This window comes from Canis lupus, chromosome 13, assembly GCF_048164855.1.
Source record: "Canis lupus baileyi chromosome 13, mCanLup2.hap1, whole genome shotgun sequence".
Taxonomy (NCBI): Eukaryota; Metazoa; Chordata; class Mammalia; order Carnivora; family Canidae; genus Canis; species Canis lupus.
In genome coordinates this window covers 40,688,097-40,705,640 of record NC_132850.1, presented here as the reverse complement: position 1 = coordinate 40,705,640, position 17,544 = coordinate 40,688,097, and the positions used below count along the sequence as shown (strand labels likewise).

Sequence of the window (17,544 nt, the reverse complement as noted above, 5' to 3'; positions counted from 1 at the left end):
GGGTCTCCAGGATCGTGCCCTGGGCCAAAGGCAGGCGCTAAACCGCTGCACCACCCAGGAATCCCGACAGCCACTATTCTTAAGAAATCGATTTACTCATCTATTTGGTATACCTGTATTGTATCCATCGTGAATTCTTAAATTTCTGAAATGAATGAAACGTTAAGTTAGCTAGAAATAACATCATCGCTCACTTGGGTGCTCCTTGCCTTTTCATCCCACGGAGGGTTTTCAGTGGCTAGTGTTAATTCTACGTTTCCTGGTGATCAAAGTCACTTAGCTAGACTTTTCTTAATTTAAGCATTTTCATATAATATTAAAATTAAAAAACAAAACAACTCTGTTCCCCTATCCCCCTCCACACTGTATACAGCCTAATCTGGGAAAATGCGACCCGTAAAAGTAATCATTTGATAGCATCAAAAACAATTTTAAAAAGGTACCATGGGGACGCCTGGGTGGCTCAATGGTTGAGTGTCTGCCTTCAGCTCAGGGCGTGATCCCAAGGTCCTGGGATCGAATCCCACATCGGGCTCCCTGCATGGAGCCCGCTTCTCCCTCTGCCTGTGTCTCTGCCCCTCTCTCTGTGTCTCTCATGAATAAATAAATAATCTTTAAAAAAGAAAAAAAAGGCACCATGCATGGCTGACCTCATGTCTCATCTCTAAGAAAGCCTTCCCATCTCCTCCTCTAGGCTGGGCTCGTCGATGTAGATCTGTCACATTATTGTCAAGTAACTGCGTACTCAGCCGCCTTTATAACCACAGTGCAAATTCCTTGAGGGCAAGGTCTGTATCTCATTACTTTGTCCCCAGAATCTCACTTTGCCAAACCTGTCGCCTATTTTTTGGCTTATTTTTTGAAGAATGTATTCAAACCATGCTCGGTGAGGTATCTGTTCTCTACTCAAACAAATTTTAGAGGCCTACATGCATCATAAGGAAGATGAGTATAGCTACTGAGCACCTACCATGTCCTCAAGCCTTGGCCAGGTATTTCTCACACTTTTATTTCATTTAATCCTAATAACCCTATAAACCATGATATTCATTTATGGCAGGGAAAACACACTGGGATCAGCTAGTGAAAGAGATGAGATTTAAATTCATTCATTCCATGTATTTCTTTATACACGTATTCCAAAATGAGAATTTCTAAGGAAATGACACAAACTGTAAAGAAAAAAAAAAGGAAATCAGAACAAAGGAGAAATAAGAATTTTTTAAAATCATATAGAGCCAGCAGGGAAGCACTGAAGGGTGCATCCTATTAACAGCCTATACACCAGCTATATGTGGACAGCAAGTGTGGCTAAACTTCCCAGCTGTGAACAGGTGGTTTGTTCCATTATTCACAGAGAGTAGCTTTTAAAGATAAGGGCAAACCTATTGCTTAGAAGCACATTTACTCCTGAACTGAAACGTGAAATTTCTCCTGCAGGTTCTCAAAGAAGCCCTCGCATGTAGGAGTGAGGCTGCGTCATCCCCGGCATGAATGTGTCACAATACCGTCCAGGTAAAGGGACTGGACATGTGGCCAAAGGTGCCTCAGACACGTCTCCTTAATTTCTAGAGAAATGAACTGATTACTCCATGTTTGGCCTGTTCCATGCACATTTCTCAAAAATGAGATTTCGAACATTTGGGCAGTATAGTTAAGGGTCACTCTCTGGGGCACAGGGGTTGTTGCTGATTAAGGGCAGGTGCATATACATTCACGGGTGCTGGGCGAGAGACAGCATCCCTTCTGGAAAGAGAGGAGGCTCATGAGGATGCCACTTCAGGGGGAGGCCTGTCCACTTCTTCATAAAAGTGATCTCAAGAGTCCCTACTGTTAGAGACAGGATTTTCTTACAAACAAGTTTGGGTCTGCTTCAACATATGGAATGTATAAATCACGCCACCTCCATAATCATGAGATGCTATCATTTTAGCTTGAACCTTTCGAAAACGCTTACCCCAAGCACCCCCAGCCATCCGTGGCTCCAAAGCCTGTACGCCCGCTGCTCTCCGACGTTCAAACTGCAGACATTAACGCCTCCGTCTCGCTCACTCATTCGGTGGAGTCAAACGCCCACTCTCCCGGAGACCCCGCCGCCAACGGGGGAACATACACCAGGAGAAGGGAAAAGGTAAGAGTGGAGCGGCCTCGCTGGGGTATGGGCCAAGCCATACCTACGGTGAGCTCACCTGAAAAGGCTTCGAGGGAGGAAGGTTCTTTTTTTTTTTTTTTAATATATTTATTTATTCATGATAGGCACAGAGAGAGAGAGAGAGAGAGAGAGAGAGAGAGAGAGAGCAGAGACACAGGCAGAGGGAGAAGCAGGCTCCATGCAGGGAGCCCGACGCGGGACTCGATTCCGGGACTCCAGGATCACGCCCCGGGGCTTAAGGCGGCGCTAAACCGCTGAGCCACCCAGGGATCCCCCGGCAGGAAGGTTCTGATACAGGCGAGGGGGCTCTGATCAACGCCATCAATCGGCTCTGCCAGCAGCAGAATAGAGACCCTATTGCCCCATTTTTAAGTGGCTTAGTAACAACAGAGTCGTCAAATCATGAAGTCGTACACCTGCAACTAATGTGACATTGTGTCGACTTTAGAGTTCAATTTAAAAAAAAAAAAAGTTTAATAGTATTTTAAAATATTAAAATAAAATGGTGGAGACTCAGGAGTCTGTCCACTGAGGGTGATGTCTGGGGAGGACCCACACCGGGTATGTGATGAGAAATTTTACTAAAATCACTGTTACCTCGGAGAAGGTGGCTAATTCGGGGGATAACAGAGGACTCTAACCTTAAGAGTTCAGAGGTATCAGCTGCAGGGGGATAAAAGCAGCTACTACATTGAGGTTGAGAGAAAGTGTCAAGGATTAAGGGACTGAGGACTAAGAGAGGCTCCACCCAAGCGGAGGCGGCGGTTTCCACAGGAACTTCCTGGGGGGGGGGGGTCCCGGGAGCGGGAGCAGCCCCCCCGGAGGTGCAGCAAAGGGAGGAGGCTGGGATGGAGGTCGGGTGGGAGGCTGAGCGGGAGCCGGGACGGAGGTCGGGACGGAGGTCGGGACGGAGGTCGGGAGGGAGGCCGGGACGGAGGTCGGGACGGAGGTCGGGAGGGAGGCCGGGACGGAGGTCGGGACGGAGGTCGGGAGGGAGGCCGGGACGGAGGCCGGGACGGAGGTCGGGACGGAGGTCGGGAGGGAGGCCGGGACGGAGGTCGAGTGGGAGGCTGAGCGGGAGCCGGGACGGAGGTCGGGTGGGAAGCCAGGACAGAGGCCGGGTGGGAGGCCGGGATGGAGGTCGGGAGGGAGACCGGGAAGGAGGTCGGGTGGGAGGCCAGGACGGAGGCGGGGAGAGAGGCCGGGCCGGCAGGCAGGTGCAGAGGCGGCTCTCCCGCGGGCTGCTGAGCTCCCCAGGCCCAAGGCAGGCGGCGCACCTGCAGCCAGAACAGGCGTCCTCTCCCGGCTCCGGCCTCGCAGCGCCACTCAGGGCCCTGACGTCCCACCGCGCGGCCAGAGACGAGTTCAGAGGCCGGCGGCAGCCCCGAGGGCAGGGCAGAGCCCAAAGGGACGGATGTGGAGCTGGGCCACGTAGGTCACTGCCCCAGCTCGCCGTGCACGCCTGCCCCGGTGACCCTGCCGCTCCCGGCCACACGTGCCACTCAGTACCTGAGACGTGACGTGTGAAGTGTACACTGGAGCTCAAGAACTACGTGCAAACCGAAATGTTAAATATCTCATTAAATTTTATATATTTTATTTTAAATATTCTATTTATTTATTGACAGCTCACGCAAGCAGGGACGTGGCCGGGGGAGGGAGGGGGAAAGGCAGGCTCCCCGCCGAGCAGAGAGCCCTCGGTGGGCTCCATCCCAGGACCCCAGCACCATGAACTGAGCCCTCGGCGGGGCTCCATCCCGGACCCAGGATCATGACCTGAGCTGAAGGCAGACACTTACGGACTCAGCCCCCTGGGCACTCCCTGAATGTTGTGTCAGTTCTGGGTGACATACCTTGGCTCTATTCAGCTAAACAAAATGTCATCAAAATTAATTTCACCTATTTTTGCTTTTTAATGAGGCTACTAGAAAATTTTAAAATCACACACGTGGCTTGCACCCCAGATAAATCGTCTCTTGAGTGGCTAGAGAAACTTCACTGCTTTGGATAGAAAAGGTTTCTAATACCCAACAAGCTCCATTTCGGTGCAACAGTCTTTCCCACCGCACCCCTCCTCGGTAAGATGATGTACTTCAATTCTACTACATGCTTGGGCACTGCAAGCACCACTGAGCTGGCTCCCCCAGCCCTCCTCACCTACAATTCAGAGAAGCAGAGGCTGATTCTGACCATAAACATCTGCTTTGTCATTTCCCTATCCTTCTTCAATGCCAATTGTTTCCAACAGAAAGGTACTTGTGGTGTCAAGTGAGTACTGAACACATACTTGCTACATAAAATAGTCTCAACAGAAACAACTCCAGAAGAATTCCTACAGTGAAGGATATAAAGGATGCAAGGTGGTAGACAGTATCAGAATACAGATTAGAAAAAAACAAACAAAAAATATTACCTTCTATTCCTGGCTCTGACCTCCTTGGGTTAGGTTGTGTAAGTATCTGCTGTCCTTTATTTCTACATCTGCTTGGGAAAAGGGCTGAATCCTTCCAGTTTTATTTAAACTACATCATGAAATTCTTTTAGAGATTATAAAGGTTTTTTGGTTCTTTTAATGAGTGGGATACAATTTAAAAATCAGAATACATCACATGTATTAAAGACATTTTCTAAGACTTGTTTCAAGTATATATTTTATATACTGGTTTGCAGAGTAAGAGATGTTTCTTACTAAGAGTGTCATGGTTACAGTTTGAAAGCCACCACAGATGATCTCTTAAAAACAATATAGCTCAATTTCTTAAAGATTCATTTTGCTCAAAAATTATTTCAAGACCAGTAAATCACAAAGCATAAAATCACAACTTAATATGGAGATTTTTATCAAAGCTAAAATTTATTTGGTGCATACTCTGTGCTTGCTAGCCGATATTTTCACATATACCTTTTCTTTGAATCTTGTAAAAGCAACCATGTGAGGTATTTTACACATTAAAAAAAAAAAAAAAAAACTACTTCCTCAACTTATTCAAGTGAAAAAGAATTATAAGCATTCCAAAACAAAAACAAAAACCAGCCAAGTACACAGTCTATTTCAATCTCCGTTTATATATCTTCTCCATATTCACACATTTTAGCATTAGGAGAATAAGGAACCAATTCAAATAAAGGAAATCTTTCTTGCAATTTTTGTCGACAGGTACTTTTTAACCCACCAACTTTCTACTCTAAGCACAAGGGATATGTATGTCATCAGTAGCTAAAATAATTTTAAAGTGATCTAGTATTTTGAAAATGCTGTTCACATAGAAATACAAGCCTAAAAATGGCACTATATTTCAGATGTAATTTCTCTCTTTGTTTTTTTAAAATAAGCTTTATGCCCAATGTGGGGCTCAAACTCACAACCCTGAGACCAAGAGTTGCATGCTCTACTGACTGAACCAGCCGGGTGCCTCTCAGATGGAATTTCTCAATAGGCAATGGTAACAGTTCAATTGATGGATAAAATGATTTAGATAAAACACCTTCAAGAAAACAGAAAAAGTGAAGGAAAAAATTTCTAAAAATGTAGCACCATTACCTCATGAATGAGCAAATTTCAAGGTGTAAAAATTACCTAAGACTTCTATATTTTTCCAAATAATCTATCTTTATATTTAGGAGTTCAAATCATATGTTGGTATATTCAGTTGTCCTTCTAATTAGGAGTTCAACACTGACATCAAGTTATTTTAACAAAAAAGCAATTTCCTAATAAACAGTTACTAAATTGTTACTAAGAAATTCTTCAACTTACATTAAGCATTTATTCCATATGCAAACTTTCCCTAAGAGAAATATTGGTATCGTGTTACGAACAAGACAGGTAATCTGGTCAGGGTGTGGAACATATTTGACAAAAACATTTGATCTTCCTCGCTTGGATATACTTCTTCAACATTCCTATGAATCTTTTTCTCTAAAACCATATAACAACAAAGTACAGCTGATACAGAAACCAGATGTAAAGCTGACCTTTTATTCTTTAAAGTACCCCTTTACTGAATATTGCCAGCAATGCTATCATCAAATTACATTTTATAACCAAGTAATATATTTTCAATGTCTATATTTAGTGTGTGTGTACATATATATTCCAATGACACACTAAACTTCAATATGATTTATTTTAAATGATTGCTGGTTTCAGAGAATTAAAAACCACAAACTATGCTAGCAACTATAACGCATTATATAGTTCTCTGAAAGATCATTTTTAAGTTATCACATAAATGGTGGAATATAATTTAAACAAAATACAAATGACATTTACAGCATAAGGCTCTGTGGTTGAACAATCAGCACATCAAAGAAAAGTATCAGAGAAAGGCTTGAAAAAATAAAGCAAGTTTCCTGTTGGAAGAATTTTGTCTTTTGTTCCTAAAAATGGCTACTTGTGGACATAAAAATGTTCAAACAAAAGGTTCCTAAAATTTCTAGAAAACAATTCAACTTTAGTTACAGTAATTGATGAGGTCAGACCTTATCACAGTAAGCTGAAAATTAATCTGTTGGTAGCGAGAAGATACAACTGCTCATTTTTAGAGAAGTAAAGTTTATTACATTTGAAACAATACAGCAGAAATCTCAAAAGTTTACTCATTAAATATAGTTTCTTACAAATATCCTTTTGAAAATGCAATTCATATATGCTGCAACCTCAGAAGTTTGAATTCAAAATGAAATATGAAGGCAAGAGTCCGGGAAATCACGTCAGAGGGCTTTGTCAAATGTCTGTACAAATCAGTACATACTCTTTCTGTGATACAGTAGGAAAGAAAGTGATTCTAAATATATCCAAGTAAATGCAGAAAAATACATTACTATTTGAGGCAGACCATGCTAAAATATAATTTACAATGATTAGTTTGCATTTAAGATGGCTAATAATGCCTTTAGTTTGAACCAATGAAATCAACATTAAGTAAAATTTTGTAATATTTGCTCAGTCTTTTGCACTGAACATTAGTTCATCAGAGAAGTAAATAAGATTGGAAAAAAGCAAGTGACCTGATATTTTTTATTAAGTTAATCATTATCTCACTGTCATACTAAATGCAAACAAATCAAGAGAGCATCAAGATTTTTCACACATTAAAATGAAGACAAATGACGTGTGAAGGCAGACTGCGTACCATGTAGTATTTAACATATGAAACTTACATTAACCATCAACTCAATTTTTTAAATAAACCAAAATGTACAAGCTAAAATAAACATTTGATTAAAAAATTCTGCTATTCAGGATACTCGGGTATCTTTTTCTCTTTGAGACTGGTAAGGGTTGGGTCTTTTAAAAACTTGAAGAAGAGGTGGTAAGAGGAAAAAAATCCTCAATGCTTTTAAAAACTCAACTGTTAGGAGTCCATACAACTACTATGCTGGCGTGGAAACAAGGTGTTCTCTGTCACAGAACCATTCGCTTCCCAATTGAAGTACTTCCTCCAAGCCAACTATATAAAGATGTAAATCAGTTCACTCATGATTAAAATTGAAGCAATTCTTCAAAAATAGAGCAAGACATCTCACCCAAAGAGATCTTTTAAATCATTGCTAGCTGAACTGCTGTTGGTCATAGTGGTTGGTGGCTGTGCAAAGTTCTGTGGGTTAAAGAAAGGATTAGCCTGTACACCAAAGGCAGACTGTCCTATCACATTCATCTGTGTTCCCATAACTGAACTGCCCATACCCGGAGACCCTTGTGGAGGTACAAACTGATTGAGCCACTGATTTGGTTTCTGTTGTGACAACTGGTTCATGCTAACTTTGGGTTTCTGAGGGCCAAAGAGATTATTAAGAGCAGACATATCTGTGGGTCTTTGTTGAGTCGGCTTTGCACCAGCAGGAGGAACACTCACAGCACTGAAGTTTGGCAAAGTGGAAGGTGCTCCCAGTGTCATCTTGGTCACCCCAGGTGTGCTTGGACTACTGAATAAGTTCTGGTTCGTATTAACTGGCATGTTGAATCCTGAGGTCTGAAAGCCCATGTTAGCATTTAGGCCGTTGGTCAAATTTCTCTTGGTATTATCAATTGGTGTAGAAAACATCATGCCAAGGCCCATGGAAGGAACGGAAGTGAACGTACTTGAAGCAGAAATTTTAGGGGTACTAACAGAAAGGCTGGTCAAAGATGACATGTTATCCATCAATGTGTCTGTCAAGTCCTTAGTCTGAAAAATATGAGGGAATTACTTTATCTCCAAGATCTCCAAATTAATTAAAATCAACAAATATTTCATAGATTGTATCATAAATGACAAGTTAAAATTAAACTCAACCGTCTATACCAAGTTAGCAAACTACAGCCTACAGGCCAAATCCAGCTGACCACATATTTTTATATGGTTTATTTACAGATGGACATTTAACTGAACATGTACATTGACCATGAAACCAAACTACAATCAATTTGATGACAGGGAACACCAAATTTGAATCCCAATTAAATAAATGCTAGCCTTCCCCACTGCTCTCCAAAATAGAACTGTGTTCTTCTCATTGGTAGATCTGTACTGCAAAAAGAATATTCTATTATTTTTGTATTCTGAATTGCATCACAATTTTGTGAAAATTTGTTTTCTCCACTCTTTTATAAGTACCTAAAAATATTTTTTTATTTTGCCTCTTGGCCCACAAAGACTTTTTTCAGAAGAATTTTAGTGATTAGGAGGTAACAAAAAATAATGTAAAGAAAGCTTTTAAGATAAAGTTATTTCTGTAGCCAGTAAGAGTGTAAACTCTCTACAAGCAGGAACCTTAAACACTGCCATAGCACCAGCACCTACAACAGTGTCTGGAACAAAATAGGAAGTAAGTACTGGTCAGGACATATAGGTAAGCATTCCTAAATTAAGTTATAGACCTGACTATAATTGAAAAGTCAAAAATTAAAAATTACTTTTTGCTCAAAAATATATAAATGTATAAACAAAATACTCCTGATCATTTCAAGGTGAACAGAGCTAATTAGTACTATGAAACCTAATATTTTTAAAGAAACCCTCCTATTCAAACAACTTTCTTTTTATTGGTAACAATCACTATCACAAAACATTCTACATTAGGCAGGCTACTGAGGAGTTGTTGGAAACTCTATTATGCCCATACTTCTTAGAAACTGCATTATCGAAATATTCTTTGAAATATACTTTTATACAAACACTAGTAGGTAGAATACGTTAAATACTTACCTTCAGTATAGTATGCCTGAAATTATACAAAAGAAATGAATTCTGACCTGTTTGACTGGAGCAACAGGTGTGTGTACTTGGGGTTTCAGAGGCTGCTGGCTTTTCAACTTCTGTGCCTGCTCCTGTTCTTTTGCTAATTTTTGTTTTTCTTCAAGTGTAAGTGATGCCTCAAAACAAAATAAAACAAAATATCAACTGGCATCTTCATAATTCCATTTGTAAAATAAAAGATGTCTTTTTTTTGTAAAGTATGTCTTGGTATGTTTGGCAATACCAAGTAGCTTTAAACTACTCCTGTATTGGTGATTGTCACGGGTAAATTATATTTTGAATTATTATGAGATTTAACTTTAGGTAGAAAATCTCTGCTAAAATACTTCCAGGATAAAAACAGTTATTGTTTTAAAAACATTAATCAGATTGACCTTTTTCCAGACAAGGGGAATATGATTTGGTGATTTCATTTTATAGAATAGGAAAACTCTTATTCAACTCTAATCATCTACCTCATTCCAAAAATGTTTTAGGAATTCACCAAAAAGCTAAGGAAAAGGTAAACAGCTTTTTTCACTGCTAATGTCTGCATCAAATTTGACATTTATCTTTTTGTTTTATCAACTGCTAAACTATAAGCTCACAGTATGTTCTCTTAAAATTCTGTAAACCCAACACCCAGTAGCTCCTTGCTTTGCACATACAGGTACTAGTATTTGTCAAATGAACAGAAGAAAAACTGCCCTGCCCTTGGCAGAAATTCAAACTGACATATTTATTTTATTGAATACTAACCAATATTTCAACTGGAAAGTATCATTTCATAATTTATCACTCAAAATCAAAAGCAGAGAAGAGACACAGTGGAATTTATCAAGAGGTATGACTGGCAAATGCAGAAGAAAGGACAAAGGAGGTAGGCAATCCAGAAATGCTACCATGTGGGAGACAGAGTAACAAAGGAAGTTAAAATTCCCAAGCCTGTTTATTCTCAATGTGAATCAGGTCATGTTCCCATGACAATTTTTAGACTTCATAAAGATTATTAAAGCATGTTTCTTGTTTAGATGCTAAACAGTATTTCCAAACAAAAATCTATAGTTTACAGGAAGCCCTATAATATAAATAAGTGCATTATAAGAACAAGTAAACAAACTTACTCTTTTATGCTTATTCTGTAACCCATCTTCCTTATTTTCTGATTCACCACCAGTCAGAAAGTCTGCTCCAATGTTGTTAAAGACTTTGTCGATATGCTGAAAAAGATAAATGTCAGCCACCTGAATGCCATCAAAAAATTGTGATTTTACTGCTTAAAGAGCAAAAGCCCCTCAAATGAAGCACACAGTCAAACTCCTTTTACAAAAATTAAAATGATCTAAATAAACTTCCCTTGTAGCAACTGCACTACGAGGTATTTATCCGAAGGATATAGAAATACTGATTTGGAGGGGCACATGCACCCCAATGTTTATAGCAGCACTATCAACAACAGCCAAGGTATGGAAAGAGCCCAAATGTCCATCAACTGATGAATGGATAAAGAAGAGGTGGCATATTTGTACAATGGGACATTGCTCAGCCATCATAAAAAAATGAAACCTTTCCATTTGGGATGATGTGGATGGAACTAGAGTGTTTTATGTTAAGTGAAATAAGTCAGAGAAAGACAAATACCATATGATTTCACACATATGTGGAATTTAAGAAACAAATGAACATGGGGGAAGGGAATAAAGATAAAAACAGAGAGGGGACAAAGTACAAGAGACTCAAATATACAAAACAAACAGGGTTGCTGGAGGGGAGGGATGAGGGTTAAATGGGTGATGGGTTCTTGATGTAATGAGTGAGCACTGAGTGCTATACACAACTGATAAATCACTAAATTTTACTCCTGAAACCAATACTATGCTATATGTTAGTTAACTAACTTGAATTTAAATAAAATCTTGGAAGAAAATAAACAAACAAATGAATAAACTAAATATCTTACCTGAGACCCAACATTTGTAACCTTTGTCTCCTCAGAAGCATTCATTTGATTTCCTATATCCAAAGATCTGCAGGAGAGTTGAATTGCGACAATGCAATAAAAAGGAATGCTTATTTTTAAATATTCATATTAAAAATAGTTCATCTATATGGAGTTTATTAGAACCTAAACAAATTGGAATTTTAGTCTTTAAGGCCAGTCATAATCTTTTTTATTATTTACTACAATTAATGTCTGCTTGCCCAAAAGTAACACTGCATATACAAGCCTTTTTTTTTAATTCAGTATTTGAGATTTACCAGAGAATTTACTCAGTGTGTCATAAAACCAGACAAGCATGATTCTTATTGTCAGAGAGCTTAAAGGTCACTGAGAAAGAAGGTATGAGGAACTTGATGTGATTAAATTCAGAATCTGATTCACAATAAATGCTATAATCACTATGATGAGCCAGACCTATACCTTGAAAAATAGGTAAGATTTAGATAGGAAAAAGGGAAAAAAAGTTAATTTACACCTCTAGTATAAATAGTTGATATTAAAATTCTCTTGTATAAATTTTTAAAAATTATTTTTCAGGGTTAATAGCCAATCCATCAAATAACATAAATATATACATCACAGAATATGTAGAGCATACAAAGGGCTATTTCATGTCATTCTACACCTGGTATATTTACTTCCATAAACTTTCATCTTACACTTGGGGCAGAAGCTAAACAATTTCTATCTGGGAACCTTGCTCATAACTGATACCAATTTTACTGATTTTCTGAAGTCTTTTTCTTTCTTTTTTTAGAGAAGGGGAGAGATAGAGAGAGGAGGGGCAGAGGGAGAGGAAGAATCTTAAGCAGGCTCCACATCCAGCACAGCGCCCGATGGAGGGCTTGACCTCATGACCTTGAGATCATGGCCAGAGCCAAAATCAAGAGCAGAACACTTAACCGATTGAGCCACACAGGCGCCTCTGATGTTTCTTTTTACTGAGGTCTTTTGGCTCAGGATTTAACAGGCATCCTAAAATCATGTGTTTTTCTCTGGGAAACAAATATAGTGGATATTTTATCTTAATAAACTGGAGTTGAATAAAAACTCCAGTCATTTTCACCTTTCCCTTCCTCCTTTGAATACTAGTATTTTGCAAATAATTTAGAAAATCCTCCCTAAGGGCACTTGATGGGATGAGCACTGGGTGTTATACTATATGTTGGCAAATTGAATTTAAATTAAAAAAATAAATAAATGGGATGCCTGGGTGGCTCAGTGGTTGAGTGACTGCCTTTGGCTCAGGGTGTGGTCCCTGGGTCCCAGGATTGAGTCCCGCATCGGGCTCCCTGCAGGGAGCCTGCTTCTCCCCCTACCTGTGTCTCTGCCTCTCTTTCTGTGTGTGTCTCACAAATAAATAAATAAAATATTTAAAAAATTTTTTAATAAATAAATAAATGAATGAATAAATGAAAAAGAAAATCCTCCCTAAAAAAAAAAGAAGTGGATGCTGTGGTATTAAATATGAAATGAACGCTCTATAAATGTTTCTGGAATCAGGGAGAAGAAAAAAGGAGAAATCAAAACACCAGGGTTTCACAGATTTGAAAAACGTGTAAGTGGTACTCTCAGTGATCACCCTGAGAAATGACATTAGATTGTCTACAACATTGTATTTTCACTCAGTTCAAGTTAACGTGCTGGAAATTTTTTAAATGTTTTACATGTGGTCAAATTGAAATCCATCCATTTTTTACTGTGCAGAACAAACTGATGGTTACGGGAGGGGCAGGTGAAAACAGGTCAAGGGGATTAATGATAAGCACTGAGTAATGATGTACAAAATTGTTGAATCACTGCACCTGAAACTAATATAACACTGTATGTTAACTATACTGAAATTAAAATAATAAACTTGGGGTGCCAGAGTGCCTCAGTCGGTTAAGCATCTGCCTTTGACGGGTCACCAGTCCATGGTCCTGGGATCAAGCTCTGCATCAGGCTCCTTGCTTAGCAGGGAGCCTGTTTCTCCCTTTTCCTCTACATGCTGCTCTCCCTGCTTATGCTCTCTCCCTGTCAAATAAATAAATAAAATCTTTAATAATAATAAACAATTTAAAAATAAACAGAAATCTATCAATTTTTCTAGTCCTTATTCCAGAAAATCAATCATGAGGTAACTTTAATCTCACTCCTGGGCCATGTACAATTCATATGCAACCTACTTACTTCTGCTGTTCTTGCATTATATGTAGTTGCTCCAGTTTAGTCTTATGTTCAGATTCCAATCTGTTAAGCATCTCTTTTATGACGGAAATGAAAGAATTGAACTATGCAATAAGAAATTGACATAGTTATAATATTTCAAATTAGCAGCAAATGCAATCTAATAAAATAACTCAATGAGTTAGTCATAATATTCTCTATTTTTACCAGAATAAGACCCACTCATAGAACTGATGTCACAAGAATAGTATATTTAAACTCAGCATATCATAGCAAGCTTTTATAGTATGTCTGTATGATGTTGATAAAGTTGGTGAGGATTTTCAGTTCCAGAAAATGTATCTCAATTAGTTTTATAGCCTGAATTATCTAACTATTATTCAGGGATCTTATAAATTTACCCCCAGTAATTACATATTGATTTTCCTCGAATAGTCCCAAACTGACCATCTGAAGTTCTGCATATCTGGAAACAACCGATTTAATAATGCTTTAAAAAATCAGTTTATTCAGATTATTATAAAAAATGATGTTTGGCTAAAATAAATCTGTTTTCTAAAAAGTTAATAGAAATATTAAATGTATGTAGTTTAACTTTCAAATAATTAAAGTTCTTAAAGTATATTTAACACTATGTCATAATGTAGTTTAAGCTCTGGTTAAATGATGTTTCTTAGAGTACCTGAGATCATCATGAACAATTTATTTGAACAACACCATATGTTGCAGGAAGAATCTAGAAACTGCTTTCTTTCCCTCCCAAATCTTTTTGTGCTTATACCACTCTTCAAAGTAGATTTATTAATATTTCTATTCCATAAATGAGGCAACTGGCTCAGGGAGAGAAAACAACTGAGTAAGAGATACTAAATAACATTTGGCAGGCTCAGAATTCATGTAAGCCTGTCTCCAGAGCTCGTTTCTATGGGACACTGCTCCTCACCGGGCTGAGTCATCTGTTCATCCTCTGTCTTACCATGAGAGTAACAAAAGGCATTATTTCCTGAGCAGTTTGTTGGACTCTATGATTAATCTTTTTAACTTTGTAATGAAGTATACTAACAGAAAAGTATACGCCTAAGCACACATATCAAAACATTCAAATGAATTTAACCAGTAGTCGGATGTAGAACAAAACACTGGCAGTACCCGATAAGTTTCCTTGTGCCCCTTTCTAGCTGCCTCCCATCCCTCTTATCCTGAGTAAACACTAGTCTGACTTCTGGTATGTAGCTTGGACTGTTTTTGTACTTAATATAAATGGAATCATCCGGTAGATCTTCTGTGTTTGGCTTCACTTACTCAACATTATGTCTGTGAGATTCATCTGTATCACTGCACACTGAACAGAAGAATTAGCATAGGAGGTCTGGACTGCTGTCTTTGAAAAGGCCGTCTCTTGCAAGGCTGGCCCTTGGCCAGTGTCCAGAAAGTCAGATTTTAGGAGGGTTCCCGCCATTAACTGATAATAGTGGCTCACTAAACTGTACAAAGACTTTTATGCAAAAAAAAAAGACTTTTATGCTAAACATGTGCTTTCCTTCTGGAAGTCTGGAATTTGAGTACATGACGGGCAGATGGAGCTACAACACTTCATATATACAGTCACTCATTACCAGGGAAGGTACATATACGGAGATGACTCCAGACACTGAATCTGGTTTCCTCCAGACTTTGCCCTATAAGCCTTCTCTTCTTGCTGATTTTGCTTTATATCCTTTTACTTTAAAAAATCATAGCCATGAATACAACTATATGCTGAGCCCATGACTACTTCTAATGAATCACTGCATCTGGAAGTGGTCTTTGGAACCCTCACCCAACACAAGATGTGGTATGATGTTTTGATTGCTACTAAGTATTCCCTGTTTTATAATCAAATACCAAAAAAAAATGTACTTTCTTAAATCAAGTTATCTTTTTTCACATAATAATATATTTAGATTATTTTAAATCAGAATTGACAGAAGAGGGCAGTCTTAAATTAGGAACTCTTTCCATCAACTGACTAAGAAAAGAGACCACATCCATGTTAACTATTGTTAAATACCAGAAAATATGAATTAAAGTATTGCTGTTGATGAAAATAGGCCTCTAAAGAAAAAAATCAACCATACAGCTGAAGAAAACTAACACCACATTTCAAATGAAATTATATATCCTGAAATAAGCATTTGGGAATATTTTAAAACATCTTAAATCAGAAATATGAAAACTAAGAACAGAAATGACCAAAATTGGACTTAGACATATCATCATCCTATTTTCCCCCAATATTCACTGTTTCCTTTTTGGCCAATTATAACCTCGACCCTGCCACCCAAGGTATGAAGAAACTATCAAACCAAAAATTGACATTTAGGGACACAAAATTTCAGAGGCTTACCATACCACTTCAAATGAAATTTTGGATCTGATTAATTTTACAAATTTCTCTAACTCCAAAACTCCATTCACTCAGCACTCTCCACAAAAGCTTTCCTGCTTAACTCCCAGTGTTCTGCTTCCTTAATTGCTCTAACTCACTTTCAGTACTTAGTACCCAATCTTGCCTGCCTATCCATTCCTGACACTCCTTATTAAATTGTAACCAACCAATCCCAGTCTTTTTCCATTTTACTCCATTAAACAGCAGTTCTACAGTGAACAAAATGACTTATCATTACTCTAACTCAAATTTTCTCTCAATTCAATAAATATTTTTGGTTTTAGCACTGCGCTAAGTGCTGGGGATATAATAAAGAATAAGATATAATAACCAGCCTTCTGGGAAAGGCAGACACATAAGTACATAGCTGTGATAACTATGCTGATAGAGGTATGCAAAGAGATAATCTTTGAACACATTACCTCTTTTTAAGACTTTATTTTATTTATTTATTTGAAAGAAAGATCGAAAGAGAGTGAAAGAGAGAGAGAGAGAGCACAAGTGGGGTGAGGGGCAGAGAGAAAAGCAGGCTCCCTGCTCAATGCAAGGCTCAATCCTGGGGACACCACAATCATGACCTGAGCTGAAGGGAAATGCTCAATGAACTGAGTCACCCAGGTGCCCCTACATTACCTTTTTGATCAAATGTTTACCACATCTAGAAATTTCAAATACCTAAACCAGTACACATGAAACCAGTAACATATAACACTGTATGTTAACTATACTAGAATACAAAAAAAAAAAAAAAAACCACAAAAAGCAAATACCTAAATCAGACAGCAATTTAAAAGTCTACCTATTCTAGTCTTGATTTATCTCTCTCCCATTGCTCCCCTACTATATTACAGGTACCTCTCAGTTGAACTGGATTATTCATTTCCTGTGGCAGACAGACTCTACAATGGTTCTAAATTATCTCCTCATTCTGCTGCTAAGGCCTCTGTGTAATTCCCTAATCTTTGATTGGGCAAGACCTGTGACATGCTGGCAAGCAACAGAATCCAACAAAGGTAATGGGTGTCATTTCCTTGATTATCCTACAGGATGCTATATCCTCCATCTTTCTAGTCAACTCTCTCTCCCACTTTGATGAAACAAGGTGTCATGATGGAATGCCATGAAGCACAGAACTGACAGGGCATCCAGCTAACAGAGAGCTAGGAACTGAAGCCCTCATTTCAACAACCTAAAAGGAACTGAATCCTGCCAACAACCACGCAAGCAGCCTAGAAGGAAAGCCTTCTTTCCCCAGTTGAGCCTTCACATGAGACCCCAGCCTTTGACTGTAGCTTTGTGAAAAACCCTGAATAGAGAATCCATGCCCTGGCGTGGCTGATCCAGCCAATGAAACACAATGAAATAATAAAATTGTTTTAAACCATCTAGTTTATAGTGATTTGTTATGTAACAATAAATAACAGATACACATCCCAGCCACATTACATTAATTTTTTCCTTGTTCATGTTAACTTTCCAGCCCCAATTTGAAGTAGCCCAAAACCCTACGTATCTTTCAATGTTCTAGTCGTTTACTATCTCCCAATGAAGGCTTCATTAATCTATCCTTCCA

At 38.7% G+C, this 17,544-nt stretch overlaps 2 protein-coding genes and 1 long non-coding RNA gene across 6 annotated transcripts in view; 1 reads left to right on the top strand and 2 right to left on the bottom strand.

Moving 5' to 3' along the window:
* The window catches only part of SLC17A8 (solute carrier family 17 member 8), a 56,128-nt gene extending 54,008 nt beyond the window's left edge, over positions 1-2,120 (bottom strand). Inside the window, exon 1 of the mRNA XM_072773268.1 lies at positions 1,958-2,120. The gene's annotated coding sequence lies outside the window, so the exon portion shown is untranslated. The remainder of the gene's footprint in view (positions 1-1,957) is intronic.
* Positions 1,728-17,355, top strand: LOC140602955 (uncharacterized). Its single transcript, XR_012005971.1, has 3 exons — positions 1,728-2,131; positions 16,823-16,984; positions 17,074-17,355. It is a non-coding gene; the product is annotated as an uncharacterized lncRNA (long non-coding RNA).
* The window catches only part of SCYL2 (SCY1 like pseudokinase 2), a 63,246-nt gene continuing 50,902 nt past the window's right edge, over positions 5,201-17,544 (bottom strand). For all 4 annotated transcript variants that reach the window (XM_072773264.1, XM_072773261.1, XM_072773262.1 and 1 more), the window contains 5 exons: positions 13,547-13,647; positions 11,333-11,399; positions 10,497-10,592; positions 9,390-9,509; positions 5,201-8,322 (listed from right to left, as the gene is read on the bottom strand). In XM_072773264.1, coding sequence (XP_072629365.1) covers positions 7,678-8,322; positions 9,390-9,509; positions 10,497-10,592; positions 11,333-11,399; positions 13,547-13,647 — 1,029 coding nt within the window. In that variant the 3' untranslated portion in view covers positions 5,201-7,677. The remainder of the gene's footprint in view (positions 8,323-9,389; positions 9,510-10,496; positions 10,593-11,332; positions 11,400-13,546; positions 13,648-17,544) is intronic.